This window comes from Myotis myotis, unplaced genomic scaffold, assembly GCF_014108235.1.
Source record: "Myotis myotis isolate mMyoMyo1 unplaced genomic scaffold, mMyoMyo1.p scaffold_m19_p_1, whole genome shotgun sequence".
Lineage (NCBI taxonomy): Eukaryota > Metazoa > Chordata > Mammalia > Chiroptera > Vespertilionidae > Myotis > Myotis myotis.
This window is the reverse complement of record NW_023416313.1, coordinates 112,681,351-112,704,865: the sequence shown is the minus strand read 5'-3', so window position 1 is coordinate 112,704,865 and position 23,515 is coordinate 112,681,351. Positions and strand designations below refer to the sequence as shown.

Here is a 23,515-nt window from a genome sequence, read left to right as displayed (position 1 = left end):
CTAGTGTAAACATGTTTGTGTAATTAAAGTATGTATGAAAAGTTTAATTTCACAGAAAAGTTTTCTGTAGGTATTACAGTAATTTTAAATTTAAACTGAATAGATCTAGTTAATGCATGCATTCACCAATCACTGAGAGTAAACAAATGCACACAGCTGGGGCATGTGCACATCGGAGTATCAGCTGGCCTGCATTAAACTGCACAGAAAGTCATGCCACACAACAACAGAACCAAATACCTGTTTTGTCTACATAATTCGGTGTGATTGCTAATCATTTGCTGAACATTGTTTAAGAGCTGTAGACTATAGTGGTAGATATGTAATATTTATTTATGTTGGTGAAATTACTACAGTGTTTTTTTCCAACATTCGGCCTATTTGCTAAAATTTGTTAAAAATAACAGTGAATTAAAACAGAAAACAACCTGTTAGTTTAATTATAAGCAAATCTTGGTTAAAAGCATTAAAAAATTAACAGGGTGCTAATTTTCACCTATGACATATGGACCAGAAATTCTGCCTGTTAAATCCGAAGTCTGTTAAATTGAGGTCCACAAAATCAAGGATTTACTGTACATAATTAAGTACTAATTTATATAAATGGGTTAGCTTCACCTCTTACCCCACTCATATCAACTCCATCAGGAAGAACAATGAGAAGTAGCCAAGATGCCTAATTAAGAAAGACATGTAGATAGGGTAAAAGTATGAAACAGTGTTGACAGTATAGATCTAAACAAACTGAGAGAACAAAGAACCATGTTGGAACAAAGAGAGAGGCAGAACCTACCAGACCCCTGGTATTCATGATTCATTAACACTTAACTCTGTGCTAGCCATCTTATCTGTCCATAATACTGCTGAGATAGACATGTAAACTGCACACATTGTGAAGCTGTATACAGGCCATGAGTCAACTGGCAATTGAATAACTTAACTGATCACTCAAAATGCACATTAATATTGGAAGCATTAAGAAGAAAACAGGTAGAAGCTTATGTCTGAGATTATTTAAAGGACTTTTCTGAGAAAATAAAATATTAAAATTAACTTGGGATGCAATGAAATGAATTAAGGCAAGTTTCTTTCTTCCAGAACTTCTTGGAGCCCAAAATATGCTAATGTACATTGTATACCAATAAACAAGATATCATATGCAGCATTTCACTCAGATGAGGAGCCATATCAAAACCTATAAGTAGAATAGGTAGAGTGGAGTAGAATGAGTAAGAAAAGAGATAATTACTTTGAGAGGTACAGCATCAAAAACAACTCCATATGATACCTCCTAGAAGCCTCACCCTGTTCCAAGGTTTGTTCAATAGTTTATTTTACCTTACTAACAACATAATACAATTATGACCCCCATTTTACTTTGAGAAAATGAGGTATAGAAAGGTTAAGGAAACTGCTGAAGGTATACAAATAGAAAATAGTCACAATAGGATTCAGACTTAAACAGTTTGCTTTCTTAATCATTATGTTCTTAACCATTATCGATGGAATTCTTACCCATTACAAAGTAAATTATTAGTTAGATATTAAGCAAAAATGAAAAACAAGCATAATAATTAAGTTAAATAGAAGGATAGAAATTTAAAAAGCCCTATTCAATGACATTGGGAATAGGGGGAAAGTGGTAAAAATATCTACAATTACAATTTTGAAGTATACCATAATTACATTTATGATAATCCCTAGTTTATTAAAATTAAGAAGCACTTCAAGCAGAGAATATAAAACCCAATTTCCTCATGCACACTAAGGAGAACAGACTGTAAGCACTTGGAGGAGCTCTCACCGTGACTCTCCTTGTATCCAGCTGGCGCAGCTGCAGCATGTTCTGAAGAACAGTGTGCTTGTACCATGGCTCCTGAGCTATGGGGTTGCCATCAAAAGTGATGTCTGAGAGAGAAGGAGAGTCAGCAAGGCAGCAAATGCTCTCAAAACTGTAGAGACAGAAAACAGTTATTGTGACCTTCAAAACTTTGATTTGTTTAATAGAACAGTTTTAAATTTACAGAAAAACTGAGAGTATAGTGCACAGTTACCACATACTCTCCACCCAGTTTCCCTTATTATTAACATCTTATATTAGCATAGTATACTTTTAAAATAATCAATGAACTAATCCTATATAATAAAAGGCTAATATGCAAATTTTCCCCAAGCACAGGAGGGAGTTCAACCTACCAGGAATTAGACATATGCTGACCACCATGGGGTGGCATGGAAAATGGTGGGCATTGGCAACATGGTGCTGGCAGCGGGCAGCAGTGGAGGTGCTGCCGGCCGTGATGGGCCCCGATGAGAGCGGGACTGAGGCAGGATGGTGGAGCAGGTGAGTGGGTGGCACCAGGCCAAGGCGGGTGCAAAAGGAGGCCCCGGTCGGCAGCGGCGGCAGGCAGCCAGGGGAAGGGAGGCCCCGGCTGGCAGCTGGCAGCCACTAGGAACCCTACCTGTGCACGAATTTCATGCACTGGGCCTCTAGTATTAATATAGATTAAATTGTGCATGTGTAGGGTCCCCTAGGCCTAACCTGCCATCAGGGCCATGTCTGCTGCCTCGCGAAGCCTCGCACACTCCACAGATGCTGCCAGTGGCCCACTATGCTCCTTGGATGCTGCCTGTGCCCTGTGACGCTCCAGAAGTCCTGCCTGCCGAGGCCACCACAGGACCCAGGAGTCCCCCACACCATGGCCACCGCGGGACCCATCAATGCACCTCCTGGTGAGTCCAGTCATTGGTTGTGACGCCGTTACGGCATCATGGCCACAGGCCTTTTACGATATAGATTCTTACTAACTCAAGTCCATATTTTATCCAGACTTCCTTAGCTTTTACCTACTGTTCTTATTCTGTTCCAGGATCCCACCCAGAATGTCATATTACGTTTAGTTGTCATGTCAACTTAGGCTCCTTTTAGTTGGGACAATTTCTTAGAATTTCCTTGTTTTTTGACAGTCTTGACGTTTTGCGGCATACTTATCAGTTATTTTGTCGGATGCCCCTCTATTGGGATTTGTCTGATGTTTTTCTAGTGATTAGACAAGGCTTGAGGTACATACTATTAACTAACATGACATCACTGTTAAAGTTGACCTTGATAACCTGGCTGAGGTAGTGTTTTTCAGGTTTCTCCAATGTGAATTTACTCTTCTCTCCCCTGAATTCGTTGGAAGAAAGTCATTATTGGCAGCCCATAGTTAGGAATGGAAAGTTCAGTTTCCCCTCCTTGAGGGTCAACTATCTACATAAATTATTTGAAATTCTTCTTTCTGGCAGGTTTGTCTTTTATCTACCATTTATTTATGTATATCAGTTTGGATTCAAGAATATTTATTTTATACTAGAGGCCTAATGCACAAAATTTGTGCATGGGAGGGGGGTGCCCTCAGCCCAGCCTGCACCTTCTCCAATCCAGGACCCTTGGGGGATGTCCAACTGCCAGTTTAGGCCCAATCCTAAACCGACAGTCAGACATCCCTCTCACAATCCAGGACTGCTGACTCCTAACTGCTCATCAGCCTGCCTTCCTGATCACCCCTAACTGGCCCCCCTGCCAGCCTGATCACCCCTAACTGTCTCTGCCTGCCGACCTGATTGCCCCTAACTGCCCTCCCTGCCAGCCTGGTCGTCCCCAACTGCCCCCCCACTGGCCTGGTCACCCGTAACTGGCACCCCCTGCCAGCATGGTCGCCCCTTACTGCCCACCCCCCCACCGGCCTGGTCAGCCCCAACTGCCCCCTCACTGGCCTAGTTGCCTCTCACTGTCCCCCTCTGCTGGACTGGTCGCCCCCAACTGCCCCCCCCCCCCATCAGCCTGGTTGCCCCACACAGCCTGCTGTTCAGTCGTTTGGTCGTTCTTCACTAACCCCCCTGCTGGCCTGGTCACCCCACGCAGCCTGCTGCTCAGTCATTTGGTCGTCCCTCATTAACCCCCCTGCCAGCCTTGTCGCACCACTCAGCCTGTTCAGTCATCCATTTGGTTGTTTCAGATGTGACGGCCCCTGGCTTTTTATATATATAGATTTAGGTTACAATCTAATACTATGTTATTTGTTTTATTGTTCAAATTGTTCCAGCTTTGGCCACTGAAACCTCTTTTAGTTGGCTCCTATGTCCCTTTGACATATGCCCATCATTAATGTGGATGTGTGTGTGTGTGTGTGTGTGTGTGTGTGTGTGTGTGTGTGTATGTTTCCTTACTTTCTGGCACTATAAAATTCTCTAGGCTCATATTAAATACTAGAGGCCCAGTGCATGAAACTCATGTGCAGGTATGGTCCCTAGGCCTGACCTGCGATCAGGGCCATTTTCCCCAGCTGCTCACAGCCGGCCCTGCACCCCGCCGCCACCCATCCCCAGTTCCCCGTTCACTATCGGGTGATTGGTGCCTGAAGGCTGGGGGAAGGGACCCAGTGGTCTGCTGTTCCCGCCCTCTCGCCGGCCCCACCCCCACTGCAAGTGGCCATTAGGCGATCAAAGCCTGCCGGCCAGGGAAAAAAGCCAAGAGGTGGTCAGTTAGCCTCATAGTGACTGGTCCAGCGGTCGTTCCGGTCATTCTGCCATTAGGGTCAATTTGTATACAGTGGGGCCTTGACTTACGAGTTTAATTTGTTCCATGACGGAGCTTGTAACTCAAATTACTCGTATGTCAAATCAAAAAGTGAACGAGTGAGACACGTGATGCTGGGCTGATGTTGTGGCATTCACTGTGACGTTCGCTGTGCCAACTAGTGTTGGGGTATCTGAAGCTGGCTCGTAACCCGAATTTTAGCTCACAACTCAAAGCAAAAAATCAGCCGAGAGACGGCTCGTATCTCGAAAAACTCGTTTTTCGGGACACTCATAAGTCAAGGCCGCACTGTATTACCCTTTTATTATATAGGATAGAGGCCTGGTGCATGGGTGGGGGCCAGCCATGCCCCCGATTGGGGTGGGGGTCCCCACTGGGGGGAATGGCCGACCTGAGTGAGGGGCTGCCAGTGGTTTTCAGGCCTGCCACAACCCCGATTGGGTGGGGATACCTGCTGGGGGGGGGGGGGGCAGCCTGGGCGAAAGGCTGCGGGCAGTTTGCAGGCCAGCCACGCCCCCAATCGAGGTGGGGGTCCCTGCCGGGGGCTGGGGCCAGCCTGGGTGAGGGGCCTCAGATGGTTTGCAGGCCATCCATACCCCCATTGGGGTGGGGTTCCCCACTGGGGGGCGGGGCCGGCCTGGGCGAGGGACCACGGGCAGTTTGCAGGCCAGCCATGCCCCTGGTTTTGTCCGGAAGGACGTCTGGAATGACATTTGGAAGATGCCCAGTCTATTCGATCTAATTAGCATATTACCCTTTTATTAGTATAGATTTCCTACCCCAGTCCCAGAATCAGCCTTCTCTAAGGATCCATGTTCCTTATATGGGGAATGGCATTAAAAACAAGTATCTGCATATTTGCCATCTGCAAAACTTTTCTTGTGTTTTCAATCTTGTGCCCATTTTTCAAATGTTTTTTTTGGTTTTCTTATTGTTTAAATTTAAGTTTTTTAAATATATATAGTGAATACATCTCATTAGATATATGTTTTGCAAATGTTTCTCCCAGTCTGTGACTTGTCTTTTCAATCTTTTAATAGTGTCTTTCACAGGGCAGAATTTTTTAATTTTAATGATGTACATCTTACCAACTTTACCTTTCTTGGATCACACTTTGGTGTTGTATCTAAAAATACATTTGTAAACCCAAGGTTTCCTAGATTTTCTCCTAAGTTTTCTCCTAGAAGTTTTCTAGTCTTGTATTTTATATTTAGGTCTATAATCAATTTTCAGTTAATTTTGTGAAAGGTATAAGGCCTATGTCTAGATTCACTTTTTTATATGAATATTCAATTGTTCCAGTACCAATTATTGAAAAGACTGTTGTTTTTCTATTGAATTGCCTTTAATCCTTTGTCAAAGATCACTTGACTATATTTTTGTGAGTCTGCTTCTGGGCCCTCTACTCTGTTCCATTGATATATGAGTCTATTCTTTTACCAATACCACACTGTTCTGATTACTGTACTTTTATCTAAGTCTTGAAATAGGTTAGTGTGAGTCCTCCACCTTTACTCCTGTGTTGCTAATCTAGGTCTTAGGTTTTCCATATAAACTTTAGCATCCTTGTTGATATCTACAAAATAACTTACTGGAATTTTGATTGGGACATTCATTTTTAAAGAAAAGAATAATCCCTTTTCTAAATAATACCTAAATAAATGAGGTTGGTAAAACTCATTTAAGTACTTTCTTTTTCTGTCCACTATATTTAATATCCTTTCTTCCTGTGTTAAGAAAAGGTAGGGGATATAAAATATTTATGGTACAGTAAAAAACCTATTTGTTCACAACTAAAGTTGAGGCAAGGTCTTTTACAAAAATTAAGTGTTTTCATTGTTACATTTATATATTTCTAGTATGTTTTCCTCTCATTCAAGGTAAAGATTCTGTTATCCATTATTTTACCTCAGAGCTTATCTTTATCAATCTGAAAGGTAAATTTGATTATTTATATGCACATCATGGTTTTTGAGGTATGTTTAGATAATTATGGGAAGAATAGTGACCCGGTGCATGGATTCGTGTACACTGAAAGAAAATTAATTAGAAGGTGGCCAGTGGGGTGGGACTGGGAAAGTTGGGACAGACACACCCTGAAACCAACCTCCCGCAGTCCCTCTCCAGATGGCCACAACTGGAGCCGTGGTTCAAAGGGCATCTGCGGAGTGAGCGAGGTCCCTACAGCAGGTGGGGTTCCTCAGCCTTGCCTTCAGGGATTGCACTGAAACCAGTTCTCTGACATCCCATGAGGGGTCCGAGAGTGTGAAAGGCACTCTGTAAAGTTGCTGTAATATAGGGTGTGGAACACAAATGCAAGTGTGCAGTAAGCCAGATTCAAGGTCAACAGTGCCCCAGCAACAACATAACCCATGGCCGAAGGTGGAATTGCACAGCCCCGCAAGGAATTAGGCTCCCTCCTCTCTGGTTTCGGGGTGTGTCACCTGAGAACCGCCACTGCCAAGTCCGGGAAGCTCCTGCGTTGAGCATCTGCCACCTGGTAATCAGTGCGCATAATAGCGACCAGTCAGATGGATGGAGGGACACTTAGCATATTAGCTTTATACAGATAGATAGATATTTTTGAAAGCCTAATAGGCAAAAATGAGAGTTCAAGAATTTAAACTTGGAAAAAAAAAGCTGGGGGAGCAATACTTATAGCTGACAAATTAGACCTCAAAGCGAAGACCATAACAAGAGATAAGGAAGGCCACTTCATAATACTAAAGAGAGCAATTCAACAAGAAGATATAACTCTGGTAAACATATATGCACCCAATACAGCAGCACCCAAACACACACACACACACACACACACACACACACACACACACACACAAAACTTCTGGACGATATCAAGGGAGAGATTGACAGCAATACAGTCATAGTAGGGGTCTTTAATAACCCACTAACACCACTGGATAAAACCTTTAAACAAAAAATCAGCAAAGAAACAGCAATCCTAAATGACTCACTAGATCAGATGGAATGAATTGACATCTTAAGAACATTTCACCCCAAAGCCACAGAATATACATTCTTCTCAAGTGCACAAGGGTCATTTTAAAAAACAGAGCACATATTGGGACATGGCAAAGTCTCTTCAAGTTCAAGAAGACAGAAGTCATACCACGCATCTTCTCAGATCACAATGGCATAAAATTAGAAATCAACTACAATAAAAACAATGAAAAAAAATCAAACACTGGGAGGCTAAATAGCATGCTATTAAACAATGATTGAGTTACCAATAAGATTAAAGAAGAAACAAAAAGCATCCTGGTAACAAACAACAATGCAAACAGAACATTCCAAAATCTATAGGGCACAGGAAAGCAGTCTTGAGAGGGAAGTTCATAGATCTATAGGCTTACCTCAAAAAACAAGAAAAAATTGTAATAAATTTTCTAACCCTACAACTCAAAGAGTTAGAAAGAAAGCAACAAGAAAAGCCCAGTGTAAGCAGAAGGAAGGAAATAATAAAGATCAGAGCATAAATAAATGACATAGAGACCAAAAGAACAATACAAGAGATCAACAAAACCAAGAGCTGGTTCTTTGAAAGGATAAACAAGATTGATGAATCCCTAGCCAGGCTCACCAAGAAGCAAAGAGAGAGGACCCAAATAAACAAAACCAGAATGAAAGAGGTAAAGTAACAACCGACCCCACAGAAGTACAAAGGATTATGAACAAATACTATGAGCAACTCTATTCCAACAAAATGGACAACCTAGACAAAATGGACATATTCTTAGAAAAATGCAAGCTCTCAAAACTCAATCAGGAATAATCAAAAAACCTGAATAGGCCAATAACTACCAAAGAAATTGAAGCAGTCATCAAAAATATTCCAGCAAACAAAAGCCCTGGACCGGATGGCTTTATAGGAGAGTTCTACCAAGCATTCAAAGAAGAACTAAAACCTATTGTCCTCAGACTATTCAAAAAAATTCCAAGAGGAAGGCACATTTCCAAGCTCTTTCAATGAAGCCAGCATTACCCTAATTCCAAAACCAGATAAAGACAGCACAAAAAAAAGAGAACTACAGGCCAATATCCTTGATGGATTTAGATGCTAAAATCCTCAACAAAATTCTAGGAAATCGAATTCAGTATTACATTAGAAAGATCATACACCATGATCAAGCGGGATTTATCCCGGGGATGCAAGGATGGTACAATATCTGCAAATCAATAAACGATACATCACATAAACAAACTGAGAGACAAAAATCACATAATCATATCAATTGATGAAGAAAAAGCATTTGACAAAATCCAACATCCTTTCTTGATAAAAACTCTCAGCAAAGTGGGAATAGAGGGATCATACTGCAACATAATAAAAGCATTATATAACAAACCTACAGCCAACATCATACTCAATGGGCAAAAACTAAATCCATTTCCCCTAAGAACAGGAACAAGACAGGGATGCCCACTTTAACCATTCCTGTTCAATATCGTACTGGAAGTACTAGGCATAGTGATCAGACAAGAAGAACACAGAAAAGGCATCCAAATTGGAAAAGAAGAAGGAAAACTATCCTTGTTCACAGATGACATGATACTGTACATAGAAAACCCCAAAAATCCATCAGAAAATTAGTAGACCTAATGAATGAATTTGGAGCAGGATACAAAATTAACACCCAGAAATCCATGGCCTTTTTATGCACCAATAATGAAGTCACAAAAAGATAAACGGAAAAAAAAAAAAACAATCCCATTTACCAATGCACCAAAAAAATTAAGATACCTAGAAATAAACTTAACTAAGGAGGTAAAAGACCTGTACTTGGAAAACTACAGAATGTTGAAAAAAGAGATAGAGGAAGACATAACAGATGGAAGAACATACCATGTTCATGGACTGGTAGAATCAACATCATTAAAATGTCAATACTACTCAAAGCGATCTACAGATTCAATGAAATCCCCACCAAATACCAAAGGCATATTTCAAAGATCTAGAACAAACTCTGCAAAAATTCATCTGGAATTAAAAAAGACCCCGAATAGCCACAGCAATCCTGAGAAAGAAGAACAAAGTTGGAGGGATCAGAATACCAGATATCAAGCTACATTACAAAGCCACAGTTCTCAAAACTGCCTGGTACTGGAACAAGAACAGACATATAGACAAATGGAACAGAACAGAGAACCTAGAAATCCACCCAAGCTATTATTCTCAATTAGTATTTGACAAAGGAGGAAACTGCATACAGTGGAGTCAAGATAGTCTCTCCAATAAATGTTGCTGGGAAATTTGGTCAGATACATGTAAAAAGTGAGACTAGATCCCAACTTACACCATACACAAAAACAAACTCCAAATGGCTAAAGGACTTAAATGTAAGATGGGAAACCATAAAAATCTTATAAAAAACTCCATAAGCAGCAAAATATCAGACATATGTCGTAGCAATATCTTTACCGATACAGCTTCTAGGGCCACGGAGACTAAGGAGAAAATAAATGGGACTACATCAAAATAAAAAGCCTCTGCACAGCAAAAGAAACCTTCAACAAAACAATAAGAAAGCTCACTGCATGGGAGAACATATTTGCCAATGTTATCACCAATAAGGGTTTAATCTCCAACATTTACAGGGAATTCATACAACTTAACAAAAGGAAGATAAACAACCCAATTAAAAAATGGGCAAAGAACCTAAATAGACACTTTTCAAAAGAGGATATATAGAAGGCTGAGAGACATGAAAACATGCTCAAAGTCACTATTCATCTGAGAGATGCAAATCAAAATGAAATTGAGGTACCATCTCACACCTGTCAGAATGGCTATCATCAACAAATCAACAAATGACAAGTGCTGGCCAGGATGTGGAGGAAAAGTAACCCTTGTGCACTGCTGGTGGGAATGCAGACTGATGCAGCCACTGTGGAGAACAGTATGGAGTTTCCTCAAAAAGTTAAAAATGGAACTCCCATTTGACCCAGTGATCCCACTTCTAGGAATATATCCCAAGAAACCAGAAACACCAATCAGAAAGAATATATGCATTCCTACGTTCATAGTAGTACAATTTACAATACCTAAGATTTAGAAACAACCTAAGTGCCCATCAGCAGATGAGTGGATTAAAAGACTGTGGTACATCTACACAATGGAATACTACGCCGCTATAAAAAAGAAGGAACTTTTACCATTTGCAACAGCATGGATGGAACTGTAGAGCATTATGCTAAGTGAAATAACCCAGCTGGAGAAAGATAAATACCACATGATCTCACTCATAGGTGGGATATAATGAACAACCTAAACTAATGAACAAAAATAGATCCAGAGACAAACGGCCAGGGAGGGGGAGTTTAGACATCAACCAAAGGACTTGTACGCATGCATATTAGCATAACCAATGGACACACACATACTGGGGCTATGGGGGTTTGCCCTTGGTGGTGGTAGTGGCCGGGGGAGGGGGGATGGTCAAGCAGGGAAAAAGGAGGCATATATAATACTTCAAACAATTTTCAAAAAAGAATTTAAACTTAGTCACTTCAAATGTAAATAAACTTGAACATGGTATTTTTTTCTCACCTAGAATTAACAAAATTATTTTTTTCCATCAATATAAAAAATCTCAAAGCAGTTTCTAGTGTTTGAGATGGTTGTTTAAAAGATGTTTCTCTCCTGCCTTCATAGTTGCTAATATACAGCTTAAACCAAATAAAAACGATTCTGATAAATTAAAAACTAAAACACAAGGCAAATGTTTATTTCTTACACATTGTTAAATGAACTAACTTATCGCCTTCCCTCCTCAAATCTGCTTCTCTGGGTATACTTCCTATCTGCTAAGTGATATATAATCATTTTCATCATCAAGTCAGTTGCCACTGTGAACCAATAAATCCCTTGCTCAGAAATTGATGATTCATAATGGGAACTGTGAAGAGTCATCAATAATTTTAAGCAAGTGGGGATTAATGTGATTAGAATAATCAGAACTTAGTAACATCCTATATAACAGCGGTTCTCAACCTGGGGGTCGAACGACCCTTTCACAGGGGTCACCTAAGACCATTGGAAAACACATATATAATTACATTACGGTTCATAACAGTAGCAAAATTACAATTATGAAGTAGCAAGGAAAATAATTTTATGGTTGGGGGTCACCACAACATGAGGAACTGTATTAAAGGGTCGTGGCCTTAGGAAGGTTGAGAACCACTGCTATATAAGAAGAGAGAAACATGCAAATTAACCATCCCTCCACCACAACGATGGCTGCACCCACAGCTGAGGCCGAGTTCCCATAACGAGCCTTAAGGAGCAATCAGCAGAGACCTGAGGCCGCACAGCCCCCTTGCCCCCCCCCCCCCGTGCGGCTTGACAGGGAACCTCAGGCTGTGCCTCCCACCCACCCGGCAGGGCTTGATAGGGGACCTCAGGCCACGCCCCCCACCCAGCAGAGCTTGACCGGGGACTGCAGGCCACACCCCCTGCCCTGGTGCCAGGCCAGTGGACCTCAGGCTGCGCCCCCTGCTCAGCGGGGCTTGACGGGGGACCTCAGGCCATGCTCCCTACCCCAGCACCGGGCCAGGGGACCTGAGGCCATGCCACCACACTTGAGGGGCTTAACAGGAGACCTCAAGGTGTGCCCCCTGCCCTGGTGCTGTGCCAGGGGACCTCAGGCCACGTCCCTCACCCTGGCACCGGGCCAGAGGACCTGAGGCCATGCCCCCCATCCTGGCACCAGGCCGGGGAACACAATGCTGCACCTCCCGCGTGGCAGGGCTTGACAGGGGACCTCAAGGTGCACCCCTACCCTGGTGCTGGGCCGGGGGACCTCAGGCTGCTCCGCCCCCCCCCCCCCCCAGCGCCAGGCTGGAGGAACTCAGGCTGTGCCCCCTGCCCTGGTGCCAGGCCTGGGGACCTCAGGCCATGCCCCCTGCCCTGGCACTGGGCCAGGGGACCTGAGGCTGTGCCCGCCACCCTGGCGCCAGACCAGGGGACCTGAGGCCGCGCCCCCCCACCCAGATGCACTTGACGGTGGCCCTCAAGGTGCACCCCCTGCCCTGGTGCTGGGCCGGGGGACCTCAGGCTATACCCCCAACCCCAGCGCCAGGCCAGGAAACCTCAGGCCATGCCCCCTACCCCGGCGCCAGGCTGGGGGCCGGCAGGCCGCTCCCCCTGCCCGGCGGGGCTTGACAGGGGACCTCAGGCGGTGCCCCCCTGCCCTGGTGCCAGGCCAGGGGACCCGAGTCTGCGCCCCCCCACCTGGCGTGGCTTGACAAGGGTGGGACCGGCCAGGTCTGGATCTAGCCCAATGAGGGGAGGCTGGCTGGGTCTGGGTCTCATGTGATTTTGAGGCACATGTGGGTGGGTGGGGACTTGACTCTGGGTCCCGTGGTGCACCCCAGACTGACAGGAGGAAGATTTTCATATACATTTTACTAATTTTCTTTCATCTCTGACACCTCTATTATAGAGAAAGGGCAAAGAGCAATATTAAAATATTTCCTCTAATTAATCCCCTTTTAATGTGCACAAATTTCATGCACCGGGCCACTAGTGGAGAATAAAGAACAAAAAGAAATGACTCGAAAACCAGCTATAAAGTAGATTGCAGTAACATATCTAGAACTAAGGTAGTAGTCCATGAAAGTAAAGAGGAAGGGGTAGGTTTTATGGAATTTTAGAGTGTGGCATGGACAGAAGTTAGCAGCCATTTGGATATAAGGAAGAAAGGAATCTAGAATAACACCTAGGTTTCTCTCTTAGGATACTTGGTGGTGGCTACATGGTGTATATTTTGTCAAAATTCATTGAACTTTATACTTAAAATGGGTGCATCTTATGACATGTAATTATACCTAAGTAAATGAATTTACAAAGAAATTTAAAGTATAAGAATACATACTTGATAGATCACCTCTTCACCTATCCGGTCTCCTTTATCTAGAAGACTATTTTACAATAGTGGCCATTAGAATATGCTTCAAAAAGGCTTTATGTTTTCCCCAACCACCACAGGAGGAAATTTCAACCTTAAGATAGTAACTAATGTAAGCAGCCCAGGCAACAAAGCCAGTAGATGGTCTATGCTGAAAAGCATTTTTCTTCAGTGGCTCAGCATATCTAAACAGAATTAAACAGAAGGTTAGAAATGTGCTATGACAATTGCCCTAACTCAGTACCTAGCATTTAATAACTTGTTCAATAAAGTTTGGGGAATGAATAAAAGAATATGATGAATTGAAGTGATTCCAAAGGGCTTATCCTTGATTTAAAAAATTAGTAAATGAGTTTCCTTGCCGGAAGCCGGTCCATCCTCGCTGCTTGACACAGTTGCTACAGGAAAGAAACATCTGCACAGCATATGTTTCAAGGGACCTGGCGTATATAGCATACTGTTCTTAATATGTTTGCTCCCCTTAGCGCTATGTGTTTTAATCAAGGTCACCTCTCTGAGAAAGGTTTTTTCCCTAGGTAAGGATTTTTCCCTGAAGTTAGGGAGGGAATAAAACTCCTTAACTAAGTGCCAGGCAGGTAGTTAATCACTTTAACTATGAACAATCATGCTTAAGCTACATAATCTTTACTCCCTGGAATGGAGATAAGAAACGCCCTAACCTTTGGAATAGAAATTGACAGGATTAAAATCAACTAGTATAAATACAGATGTAACAAGACAATAAAAGGCAGAACTTCGCTGGAGATCCAGACCAGAACTTGGCTGGAGATCCTGGCTAGGCTGCTGATCAACTGAACACTGTCTCCATGTCATTCCTTCTTCACAGACTCCATCCACACCTTCGGGAACCCCTCGACCTGCTGGGGTTGGACCCCAGCATCTGGCGCCCGAACAGGGACCCTTAGGTAAGTCCCCCGTACTTGGGATGGATAGGACTGCACCGTAGGGTGCTGCAGACCCCCCTCCCCCCCCTATAGAGGATAAGTAGTGTAAGCGGGTAGTTAGTACAGAACTTAGATTGGCAAGATGGGTCATACTGAGTCTAAAGAAAAAAGACTCTGTATTAATCTTTTGACGCATATGCTTGCTAGCAGAGGAGTTAAGGTTACTCCCAGTCAGACAGAAAGTTTTATACAAGACGTATGTCAATGGCTTCCTGAGGATGGAACTGTTAATTTAGAAACTTGGACTAAAGTAGGAGAGCAATTGAAGAACTATTACAGCTACCATGGATCTTAGAAGGTCCTGGCAAATATCTTTTCCCTCTGGAATTCAATTTGTGACACCTTGGCACCAGATGCAAAAACGGTTGAACTTTCTCAAAATTTAAATAGTCCCTCGGCTCCACCCAGAGAGGATACATCATCATTGTCTCCAGCTCAATCTAAAAGCAATTTAGCTATGCCTAGTGATCGGGAGGAGAATAAATATCATAAACATGACCATTGGTCCTTTCCAGTCAGTACAGAGGAGAGAGGCCCTCCCATTCAAAACAGGCTCCCCAAATTAGAAAGGAAGCCTAAACCAGGTCCTGCGGCTCCTATGAGCTCCATGTCTAAATTTCAAAGGGCGATAAGAGAAGCTGAAGCTAATGGAGATCTTGAATTCTCACTCTGCTTCCCAGTTGCATATGAGAATGAGTCTGGTGAGGACGAAAACCCTACCTGGGAGCCTATACCTTACAAAATACTTAAAGAATTAAAATTGGCCTGCTCTGAGTATGGACCTTACACACAAACCTTGGTAGAAGCCCTAGCCAGTAAATGGATGACTCCTTATGATTGGTCACAGGTTTGTAAAGCCTGTCTCTCAGGAGGCGATTACTTATTATGGAAAACTGAATATGATGATCTTGCTAAGAGAGCTGTAGCCACTAGCAAAAATTCCAGAGGAGGAATAACCCTAGACATGATATTAGGAGAAGGTGATTTTAACACGGCTCAGGAGCAAATGTATATGCCCAAAGAGGCACTTATTAAAGTAACCAGTTGTGCAGTAAATGCCTGGAAATCCCTACCTTATACAGCAGGAAAAACAACCACCCTTACAGAAAGGATTTCCTTTCTCGCCTCATACAGGCAGTCAAGAGAGTAATCAATAACGAAGAGGCGGCCGATATCCTAATCAAACAACTGGCTTTTGGAAATGCTAATAATACCTGTCAGGCTTTATTAAGGCCGATTCGCAGAACAGGAACTATAAATGATTTTATAAAACAGTGTGCTGATGTAAGTCCAGCATTTATACAGGGTGTAGCTATAGCTGCAGCTCTCAAAGGGGAGACATACCCTCAATATGTACAGGGCATAGGACAAGCCAGCAATAATACAGGTAATAAAAGAAATATGAACTGCTACTCTTGTGGCTTATCTGGGCACTTTAGCAGAGAATGCCCAAATAAAAATAATAATACTCAGGCCAGATGGCAAGCTCCTCGACAGCCTGGAAATACATTAGGGAATAATATTAATCCTCCAAAAACCGTTTGTCCCCGATATCAGAAAGGATTCCATTGGGCAAAGGAATGTAGGTCAAAATACCATAAAAATGGTCGGCCTTTAAATTCTATAAACCGCTCCCAAGGAGGTTCTATCCCATCACCTCAATTGGGAAACTTGAGAGGGGGCCAGCCTCAGGCCCCTGCAATAACAGGGGCATCAACCCTCAACCCCTCTGCAAATTTTAATCAGTCAATGACCTCTTCAGGGCAACCTCAGGCAGTGCAGGATTGGACCTCCATTCCACCACCCACGCAGTACTAACCCCAGACTCATCAGTAGCAGCCCTTCCTACATGAGTGTCCGGGCCGCTGCCTGAGGGAACTGTAGGTTTAATATTAGGACGAAGCTGCACCTCGTTACAGGGGATCTTAGTCATCCCAGGAGTTGTTGATGCAGACTACGCAGGCGAAATACAGATTTTACTTTCTCCACCCACCACAACTATACAGATTCAGCCCAACCAGAGAATTGCCCAATTACTCCTGTTACCAATACATAAAATAGGGACAGCTGTTACCCAGGAAGCCAGAGGGGCCGGAGGCTTTGGATCTAGCGATGCAGCATTTTGGATACAAGAAATCCATGCTACTAGACCTACAAAAATTTTACAAATTCAGGGAAAACCAATTAAAGGTCTATTGGATACAGGAGCAGATGTTTCCTGCATAGCAGGGAAGGATTGGCCCTCTTCATGGCCCACGCACACCACCTCCACTTCCCTAGTAGGACTAGGCAAGGCATCTAATGTAAAAAAGAGTTCTCAGATTTTAACTTGGGCTGATGAAGGTCAACATTCAGGAACATTCTGTCCCTATGTAATTTTGACTATCCCCTTTACATTATGGGGAAGAGATATCTTGTCTCAAATGGGAGTTCTATTATATAGCCCCAGTGATAGAGTAACATCACAGATGCTAGACATGAGATTTAATCCAGAAAAGGGATTAGGAAAAGAAAGTAATACCTCACACTCCTCGACAGGATTTATAATCGGAGCCATTGCCCTTAGGACTGCTGATCCCATAGTCTGGAAATCATCACAACCAGTATGGGTTGAGCAATGGCCCTTAACATCTGAGAAAATATCAGTAGCCCGACAATTAATTGATCAGCAATTAGCAGAGGGACATGTAGAGCCATCAAATAGTCCCTGGAACACACCCATATTTGTAATAAGAAAGAAATCAGGCAAGTGGAGACTTTTGCAAGATCTACGAGCTATAAATGCCACCATGGAAGATACGGGCTCCTTACAACCTGGATTGCCCTCCCCTGTGGCAATTCCACAGGAGTATTGTGTTGTTGTTATTGACTTACAGGATTGTTTTTTCACTATACCTCTTCACCCGGCTGATTGTCAAAGATTTGCATTCAGCATACCATCAGAAAACTTTAAACAGCCTTATCAGAGATATCAATGGAAGGTTCTCCCACAAGGGATGAAAAATAGTCCTACATTATGTCAAAAGTTTGTAGATCAGGCATTGCAAGTTATTAGAAAGAAATTTTCAGATCTATATCTTATCCATTATATGGATGATATTTTACTAGCTCATAAAGATCGGGCTACTTTACAGGAAATTCTTACTCAGACCGTCCTTGCTTTAGAAGAACATGGTCTAAAAATAGCCCCAGAAAAGATTCAGACTGAACCTACTTTTTCCTACTTAGGCAGAATATTACATACCTCTACTATCACCCATCAGCCTTTACAACTAAGAAAAGATCATTTAAACACATTGAATGATTATCAGAAACTATTAGGTGATATCAACTGGGTTAGGTCATATCTAAAAATAACCACTCTTGACTTAAAACCTCTATTTGACATTTTAAAGGGAGATTCTAACCCTAAGTCTCCCCGACAATTAACTGTAGAAGGAGAAAAGGCTATAGCAAAAATAGAACAGGCCATCAATAAACAGCAACTACAGTATCTAGATTATTCCAAATCTTGGGCCTTAATTATTCTAGCCACTAAATATACTCCTACAGGATGCTTGTGGCAGGAAGGACCATTAGAATGGATACATTTACCTGTCACTCCTAGGAAGATTGTACCACCCTATCCCTCCCTAGTGGCCACTCTCATTATCAAAGGTAGACGACGCAGTATCGAACTCTTTGGAAGAGAAGTTACTGAGATAATAATACCTTATAAAAGAGAACAATTAGACACACTATTACAATTTGAAGAAGAGTGGCAAATAGCTATAGGTAACTTCCCAGGACAAATTTTACATCATTTGCCAAGATCACCTATATTACAATTTCTCTCCCTACATCCGTTTATATTTCCTATTAAATGTTCAAAAGAGCCATTATCACCTCCTGCCTCCTTAGTATGCACAGATGGTTCCTCTAATGGTAGGGCAGTAACAATCATTGACTCAATAACCCATGTTGAACAAACCCTAGAGACATCAGCCCAGAGAACAGAGCTTTTAGCAGTCATTTATGCTTTTGAACAATTGCAACAGGTTCCCTTTAACTTGTACACTGACTCTCAATATATAGTTAAATTATTTCCTCATATTGAGACTGCCTCTCTCCCACAAGGAAGAACAGCCATTTTCTCTTTGTTAACTCAGCTACAAACTTACATTCATAAACGAGAAAAGGCTTTCTATATTGGACATATTAGAGCTCATTCCTGCCTACCAGGACCCTTAAGCGAAGGAAATTATCAGGCGGATTTACTAACTCGCCCAGTAGTTTGTACAGCTCTAGAAGAAGCCCGGCGGTCTCATGCCATTCACCATCAAAATGCTTCTGCTCTCCGTCTATATTATCGCATATCTAGAGAAGCTGCTCGAAGTATTGTGCGTGACTGCGGCCATTGTCCTACTCATTTTCCTAGCCTTGCTACTGGAGTTAATCCAAGAGGACTTAGACCCTGTGACTTATGGCAGATGGATATTACTCATGTCCCATCTTTTGGCAAACTTTGCTATGTGCATGTTTGTATTGATACCTTTTCTCATGTTATCCTTGCTTCTGCACGTACAGGAGAAGCCTTTAAAGATGTAAGTCAACATCTATTCCAATGCTTTTCCTACCTAGGAATACCAAGGGCACTTAAAACAGCCAATGGGCCTGCCTATACCTCTAGAGCTTTTAAAAACTTATGCTCTACATTCGGCATCGCACATACTACAGGAATACCCTACAATCCTCAAGGCCAAGCAATAGTAGAAAGGGCTCACCAAACTTTAAAAACACAAATTAAAAAATTACAAGAAAATGAGTTTAAATATTCCTCTCCTCATCATGTTCTACAACATACTCTATTTGTAATTAATATACTAAATGTAGATTCTGAGGGAAATTCCCCGATGTACAGGCATTGGAACCCTGATCTAACTAAACCTAAAGCCCTCGTCAAATGGAGAGACTTGCTTACAGGAACATGGAAGGGACCTGATGTACTTTTAACCTGGGGGAGAGGATATGCTTGTATATTTCCACAGGACGCAGACTCACCTGTGTGGATTCCAGACCGTCTAGTCCGACCTTATGTCTCACCGCCCTCCGTCTCTGCCTCACCATAGCACACCTGACCAGTGCCCATCTGCAGCAGATGTGCAGCCCTGAGCTGGAACAATCTGTCCATTGGGAGGATCATATGTGCCTCCTTTTTGTGTTTCCACATGTCCCAACTTTGCCCCACATCTCCTTTCCTTTTTCCTTTTTTTTAAAATCTAACTACTTGTTTGCTGGTTCTTTGGCCTTTCTCCTTTCCTGAACATAGCCTTTTCTAGAATCTCCCTACCCTACTGTTCCAGGAAGGGCACTTTTCTGCCATGACTAGGGGGTGTCTGGTATATGTCCCATACATGGAGTTGTCTTATGCCAAGAGCCTGGGCTGAGAAAGCCCTGTTCAGGGACTCTCCTTTGTCCTGTATTGGCCCCTCTTACCCTTGTGTCAAGAGGGACCCTCTTCTTACAATCCAATTGCCCATAGCTGTTGCCTGAGCTCTCTGTTCATGCTGAGGTTGAAGCCTCATGGTGGCTGGTACCATGGATCTGTCTCTCATCCAATGGCATGAGCTGGGACCTCCCTGGAGAAGAAACCTGGGTTCCCCAAGATATGTGATCAATGCCGGGGCCCCGCCAGCAGGCGAGGGGATCCCAAGGCAGTTGCTGGGCGTGGAGGCCACGGGGGCATAGGCTACCAAGGAGACAGAACTGAACCTCACATCACCCTGCTTGGCCCTGGAGGATGGCTGGTTAGTCAAAGATGGGTAAGATTCCTCAGGGAGGAACGACCTAAGACAGGCACAGTCGCAGAGGGGCCGGTAGGAGAGAACTTGGGGGTCAACAGAGGTGGGGCACAGATCCTCACCCCCCCAACTATGCAGGGGCTTGAACACTCGCCCCTTCTGAGGGAGGTCTCCTGCCCCCATGGCTACTTCCCGCTTCCCCTGCCCAGCTCAGATCGGGACCCAGATAACAGAAAGAGACTTGGCCCAACTCAGATCGGGACCCAGGTAAAGACAGAGACTGGCTGACAGAAGCTGCCCTCTTACTGCAACAGGACTTGTTTCCCATTTCTACCTTGGGCCACAGGGAAAGGGGCAGCTGAAGGAAAGGGCTGTGTCAGGATGCTGCCTTCTTCCCTTTCTTCTCCCTCTTTTTTATAAACACTTTCATGCCTTGTAGTTCTTTTGCTTTCTCTTCTTTTTCTCTCTACTACCCTCCATCTTCCATATCAGCTGACCCAGAGGGCACAGCTTACTCCTCCTCGGACACCAACACCACCATCAAGCACAGCCCTGATGGACCCTTTGATACAGCCCTTCAACTCGCTGACGCTTTGGGAAGCCCATCGCCAGTGACGCTGACCACTAGCCAAACCAACAAAGACAATCAAACCAACAACTTGAGGCCAGCTGAAATCCCTTGACTGAAGAGGCTGGCAACCTTCTACAGGAACGGGGCTCCTTGTGCGCTCCATGCACTATGTTTATAGCTATGCTTATTGTCCTTGCTTGCCAGTCTTCTTCCGAGTCTTAAACAGCCCAATCTGAGAGATGGCCACTGATTTGCATGCGCTATCATTTAAAAAATAGAAAAGGGGGAATTTGCCGGAAGCCGGTCCATCCTTGCTGCTTGACACAGTTGCTACAGGAAAGAAACATCTGCACAGCATATGTTTCAAGGGACCTGGCGTATATAGCATACTGTTCTTAATATGTTTGCTCCCCTTAGCGCTATGTGTTTTAATCAAGGTCACCTCTCTGAGAAAGGTTTTTTCCCTAGGTAAGGATTTTTCCCTGAAGTTAGGGAGGGAATAAAACTCCTTAACTAAGTGCCAGGCAGGTAGTTAATCACTTTAACTATGAACAATCATGCTTAAGCTACATAATCTTTACTCCCTGGAATGGAGATAAGAAACGCCCTAACCTTTGGAATAGAAATTGACAGGATTAAAATCAACTAGTATAAATACAGATGTAACAAGACAATAAAAGGCAGAACTTCGCTGGAGATCCAGACCAGAACTTGGCTGGGGATCCTGGCTAGAGATCCTGGCTAGGCTGCTGATCAACTGAACGCTGTCTCCGTGTCATTCCTTCTTCGCCAACTTCATCCACACCTTTGGGGACCCCTGGACCTGCTGGGGTTGGACCCCAGCATTTCCTTATACTATTCTTTTAATTGTTGATTAAAAAGATACCATGTTATTCAAGAATCATTATGACCTGATATCTGTCCCTAATCAGGTAGGGACAAATAAAAAGTGTAGATAATGTGTCCATTAAGAAAGGTCTAGAAGACATGTTAATGCCCATCTGGCGTATATCTATAATTCAAGCACAGCCAAAAAGAGGCACAGGAATGGAAAAACCACTGCAATTCTCAGCAGGCACTATTCTGGCAACTCTTCCCAGATCAGCTCCTAATATTGCTTTGAATAGTGTTATTAAAGTAAAAATAAAACTGTATTTGATCCACAAGATTCCTCATAAAAGATAATTTCCATCTGCAAGGCATTTGACCAATAAACATGCCAGACGTTCCTAGAAACACACTGACAAAATGCATATAATTTTAAAGACATTCTCCAATCAAACAAAACAATACTTTTAAAGTGCAAATACAGGCAAATAAAAGGTTATAGTCTACCTAACCAAATAAAACCAAATTATTTAAAAATAAAAACATAAATAAAAAACCTGGAAATAGAGCAGTAATTATACTGGAGGAGTAGTACTTTAAGAATCTCTCTCTCTCTCTCTCTCTCTCTCTCTCTCTCTCTCTCTCTCTCTCTCTCTCTCTCTCAATGCTTAGTTGCTTGTCTCTTCAGAGTACCAAGAATGGAAAAGCTTTGGTCCAAAGGCTGACATTTAACTCATAATTTGACTTTAATCTTTTTCCAGATTACTCATACATTTGTTCCTTCCCTAGTAGTCTCCTCCCAGTGCCACATCTGCTTTCTATCTGCTAAAAACCTATAGAAGAACAATCTGTCCCTCCTGACCAAATTCACATCTCAAAAGCAAAAAAAATATTTTAGTTCATTTTATGCTTACTTAACAAAGTACAGAGAAAAGGTAAAATTCCCATTTATGCATATATAACACACAGATCTTTAACTAAAAATTCCCAAATATTAGCCAAATCTCTTCAAATTAAAAACTTCTCCCCCAAAAGTACTCTGATATAACCTTAATGAAAAGCTCTTATTTTATATAGATCAGTGAGAATTTTACTGAATAGTTACTAAGTGAAATGAAATGAAACAGAATAACTTCAGTGTGCTCAACAGGACTGAAATATACACAACTGAAAAACAAAATAATCATTAAGATCTAGAAGTTAATATATACTTGAGTATTAAAGAATGAAGCACAGTTAAAGAGCATATAATTGAGTTTGTATTTTTTATAAAATGAGCTAAGTTTGTGAACTGAGTTCCTTGATCAAAACAAGTAAAAATGATGGATAAAACATATATTTAAAATATTTTCAAATGCATTCATGACCTGCTAAAAGATGAGGGATACACAGGTTAAAAAAAAAAAAAAAAGTAAACATTGGAACTCAGAGAGGTAAGCAGAATGTTGAAATTGACCTTTTTGCTGTGAAGGTATTTACTAGACCCAATGAACTTGAGCTTCGGCTTGCATGATCTTCGTGGCTATGGACCAAGAATTGTCCATAAATCTGAGACCCCAAGGTCTCAACATAGAATGAATTAGTTATAAACTTTCCTACTCACTACCCCCAAAATATTGCCTATCTTAAAACTTGGGACTAAGTAAAAGAGGAAGAAAATTCTTCCTTGATTATGTATAATCACAAACCACAATTTGAGTTCCAAATCCACACTAAATGGATGATTTAAAATGTTTCAATATTTGATTTTTTTTGAAGAGCTCTCAGGCTGGTAATGCCTATAAGCATCCGACAGAAACAAATGAAACTCCTCTATGAAGGAACCTACCTTCATAAACCCCCAAAGAATTCCCAAAGGT

General features: G+C 42.5%; 1 protein-coding gene across 5 annotated transcripts in view; it reads right to left on the bottom strand.

The window, feature by feature from the left end:
* The window catches only part of LRRC49 (leucine rich repeat containing 49), a 205,067-nt gene that overhangs the window by 77,833 nt on the left and 103,719 nt on the right, over positions 1-23,515 (bottom strand). For all 5 annotated transcript variants that reach the window (XM_036347684.1, XM_036347647.1, XM_036347658.1 and 2 more), the window contains one exon: positions 1,805-1,952. In XM_036347684.1, coding sequence (XP_036203577.1) covers positions 1,805-1,952 — 148 coding nt within the window. The remainder of the gene's footprint in view (positions 1-1,804; positions 1,953-23,515) is intronic.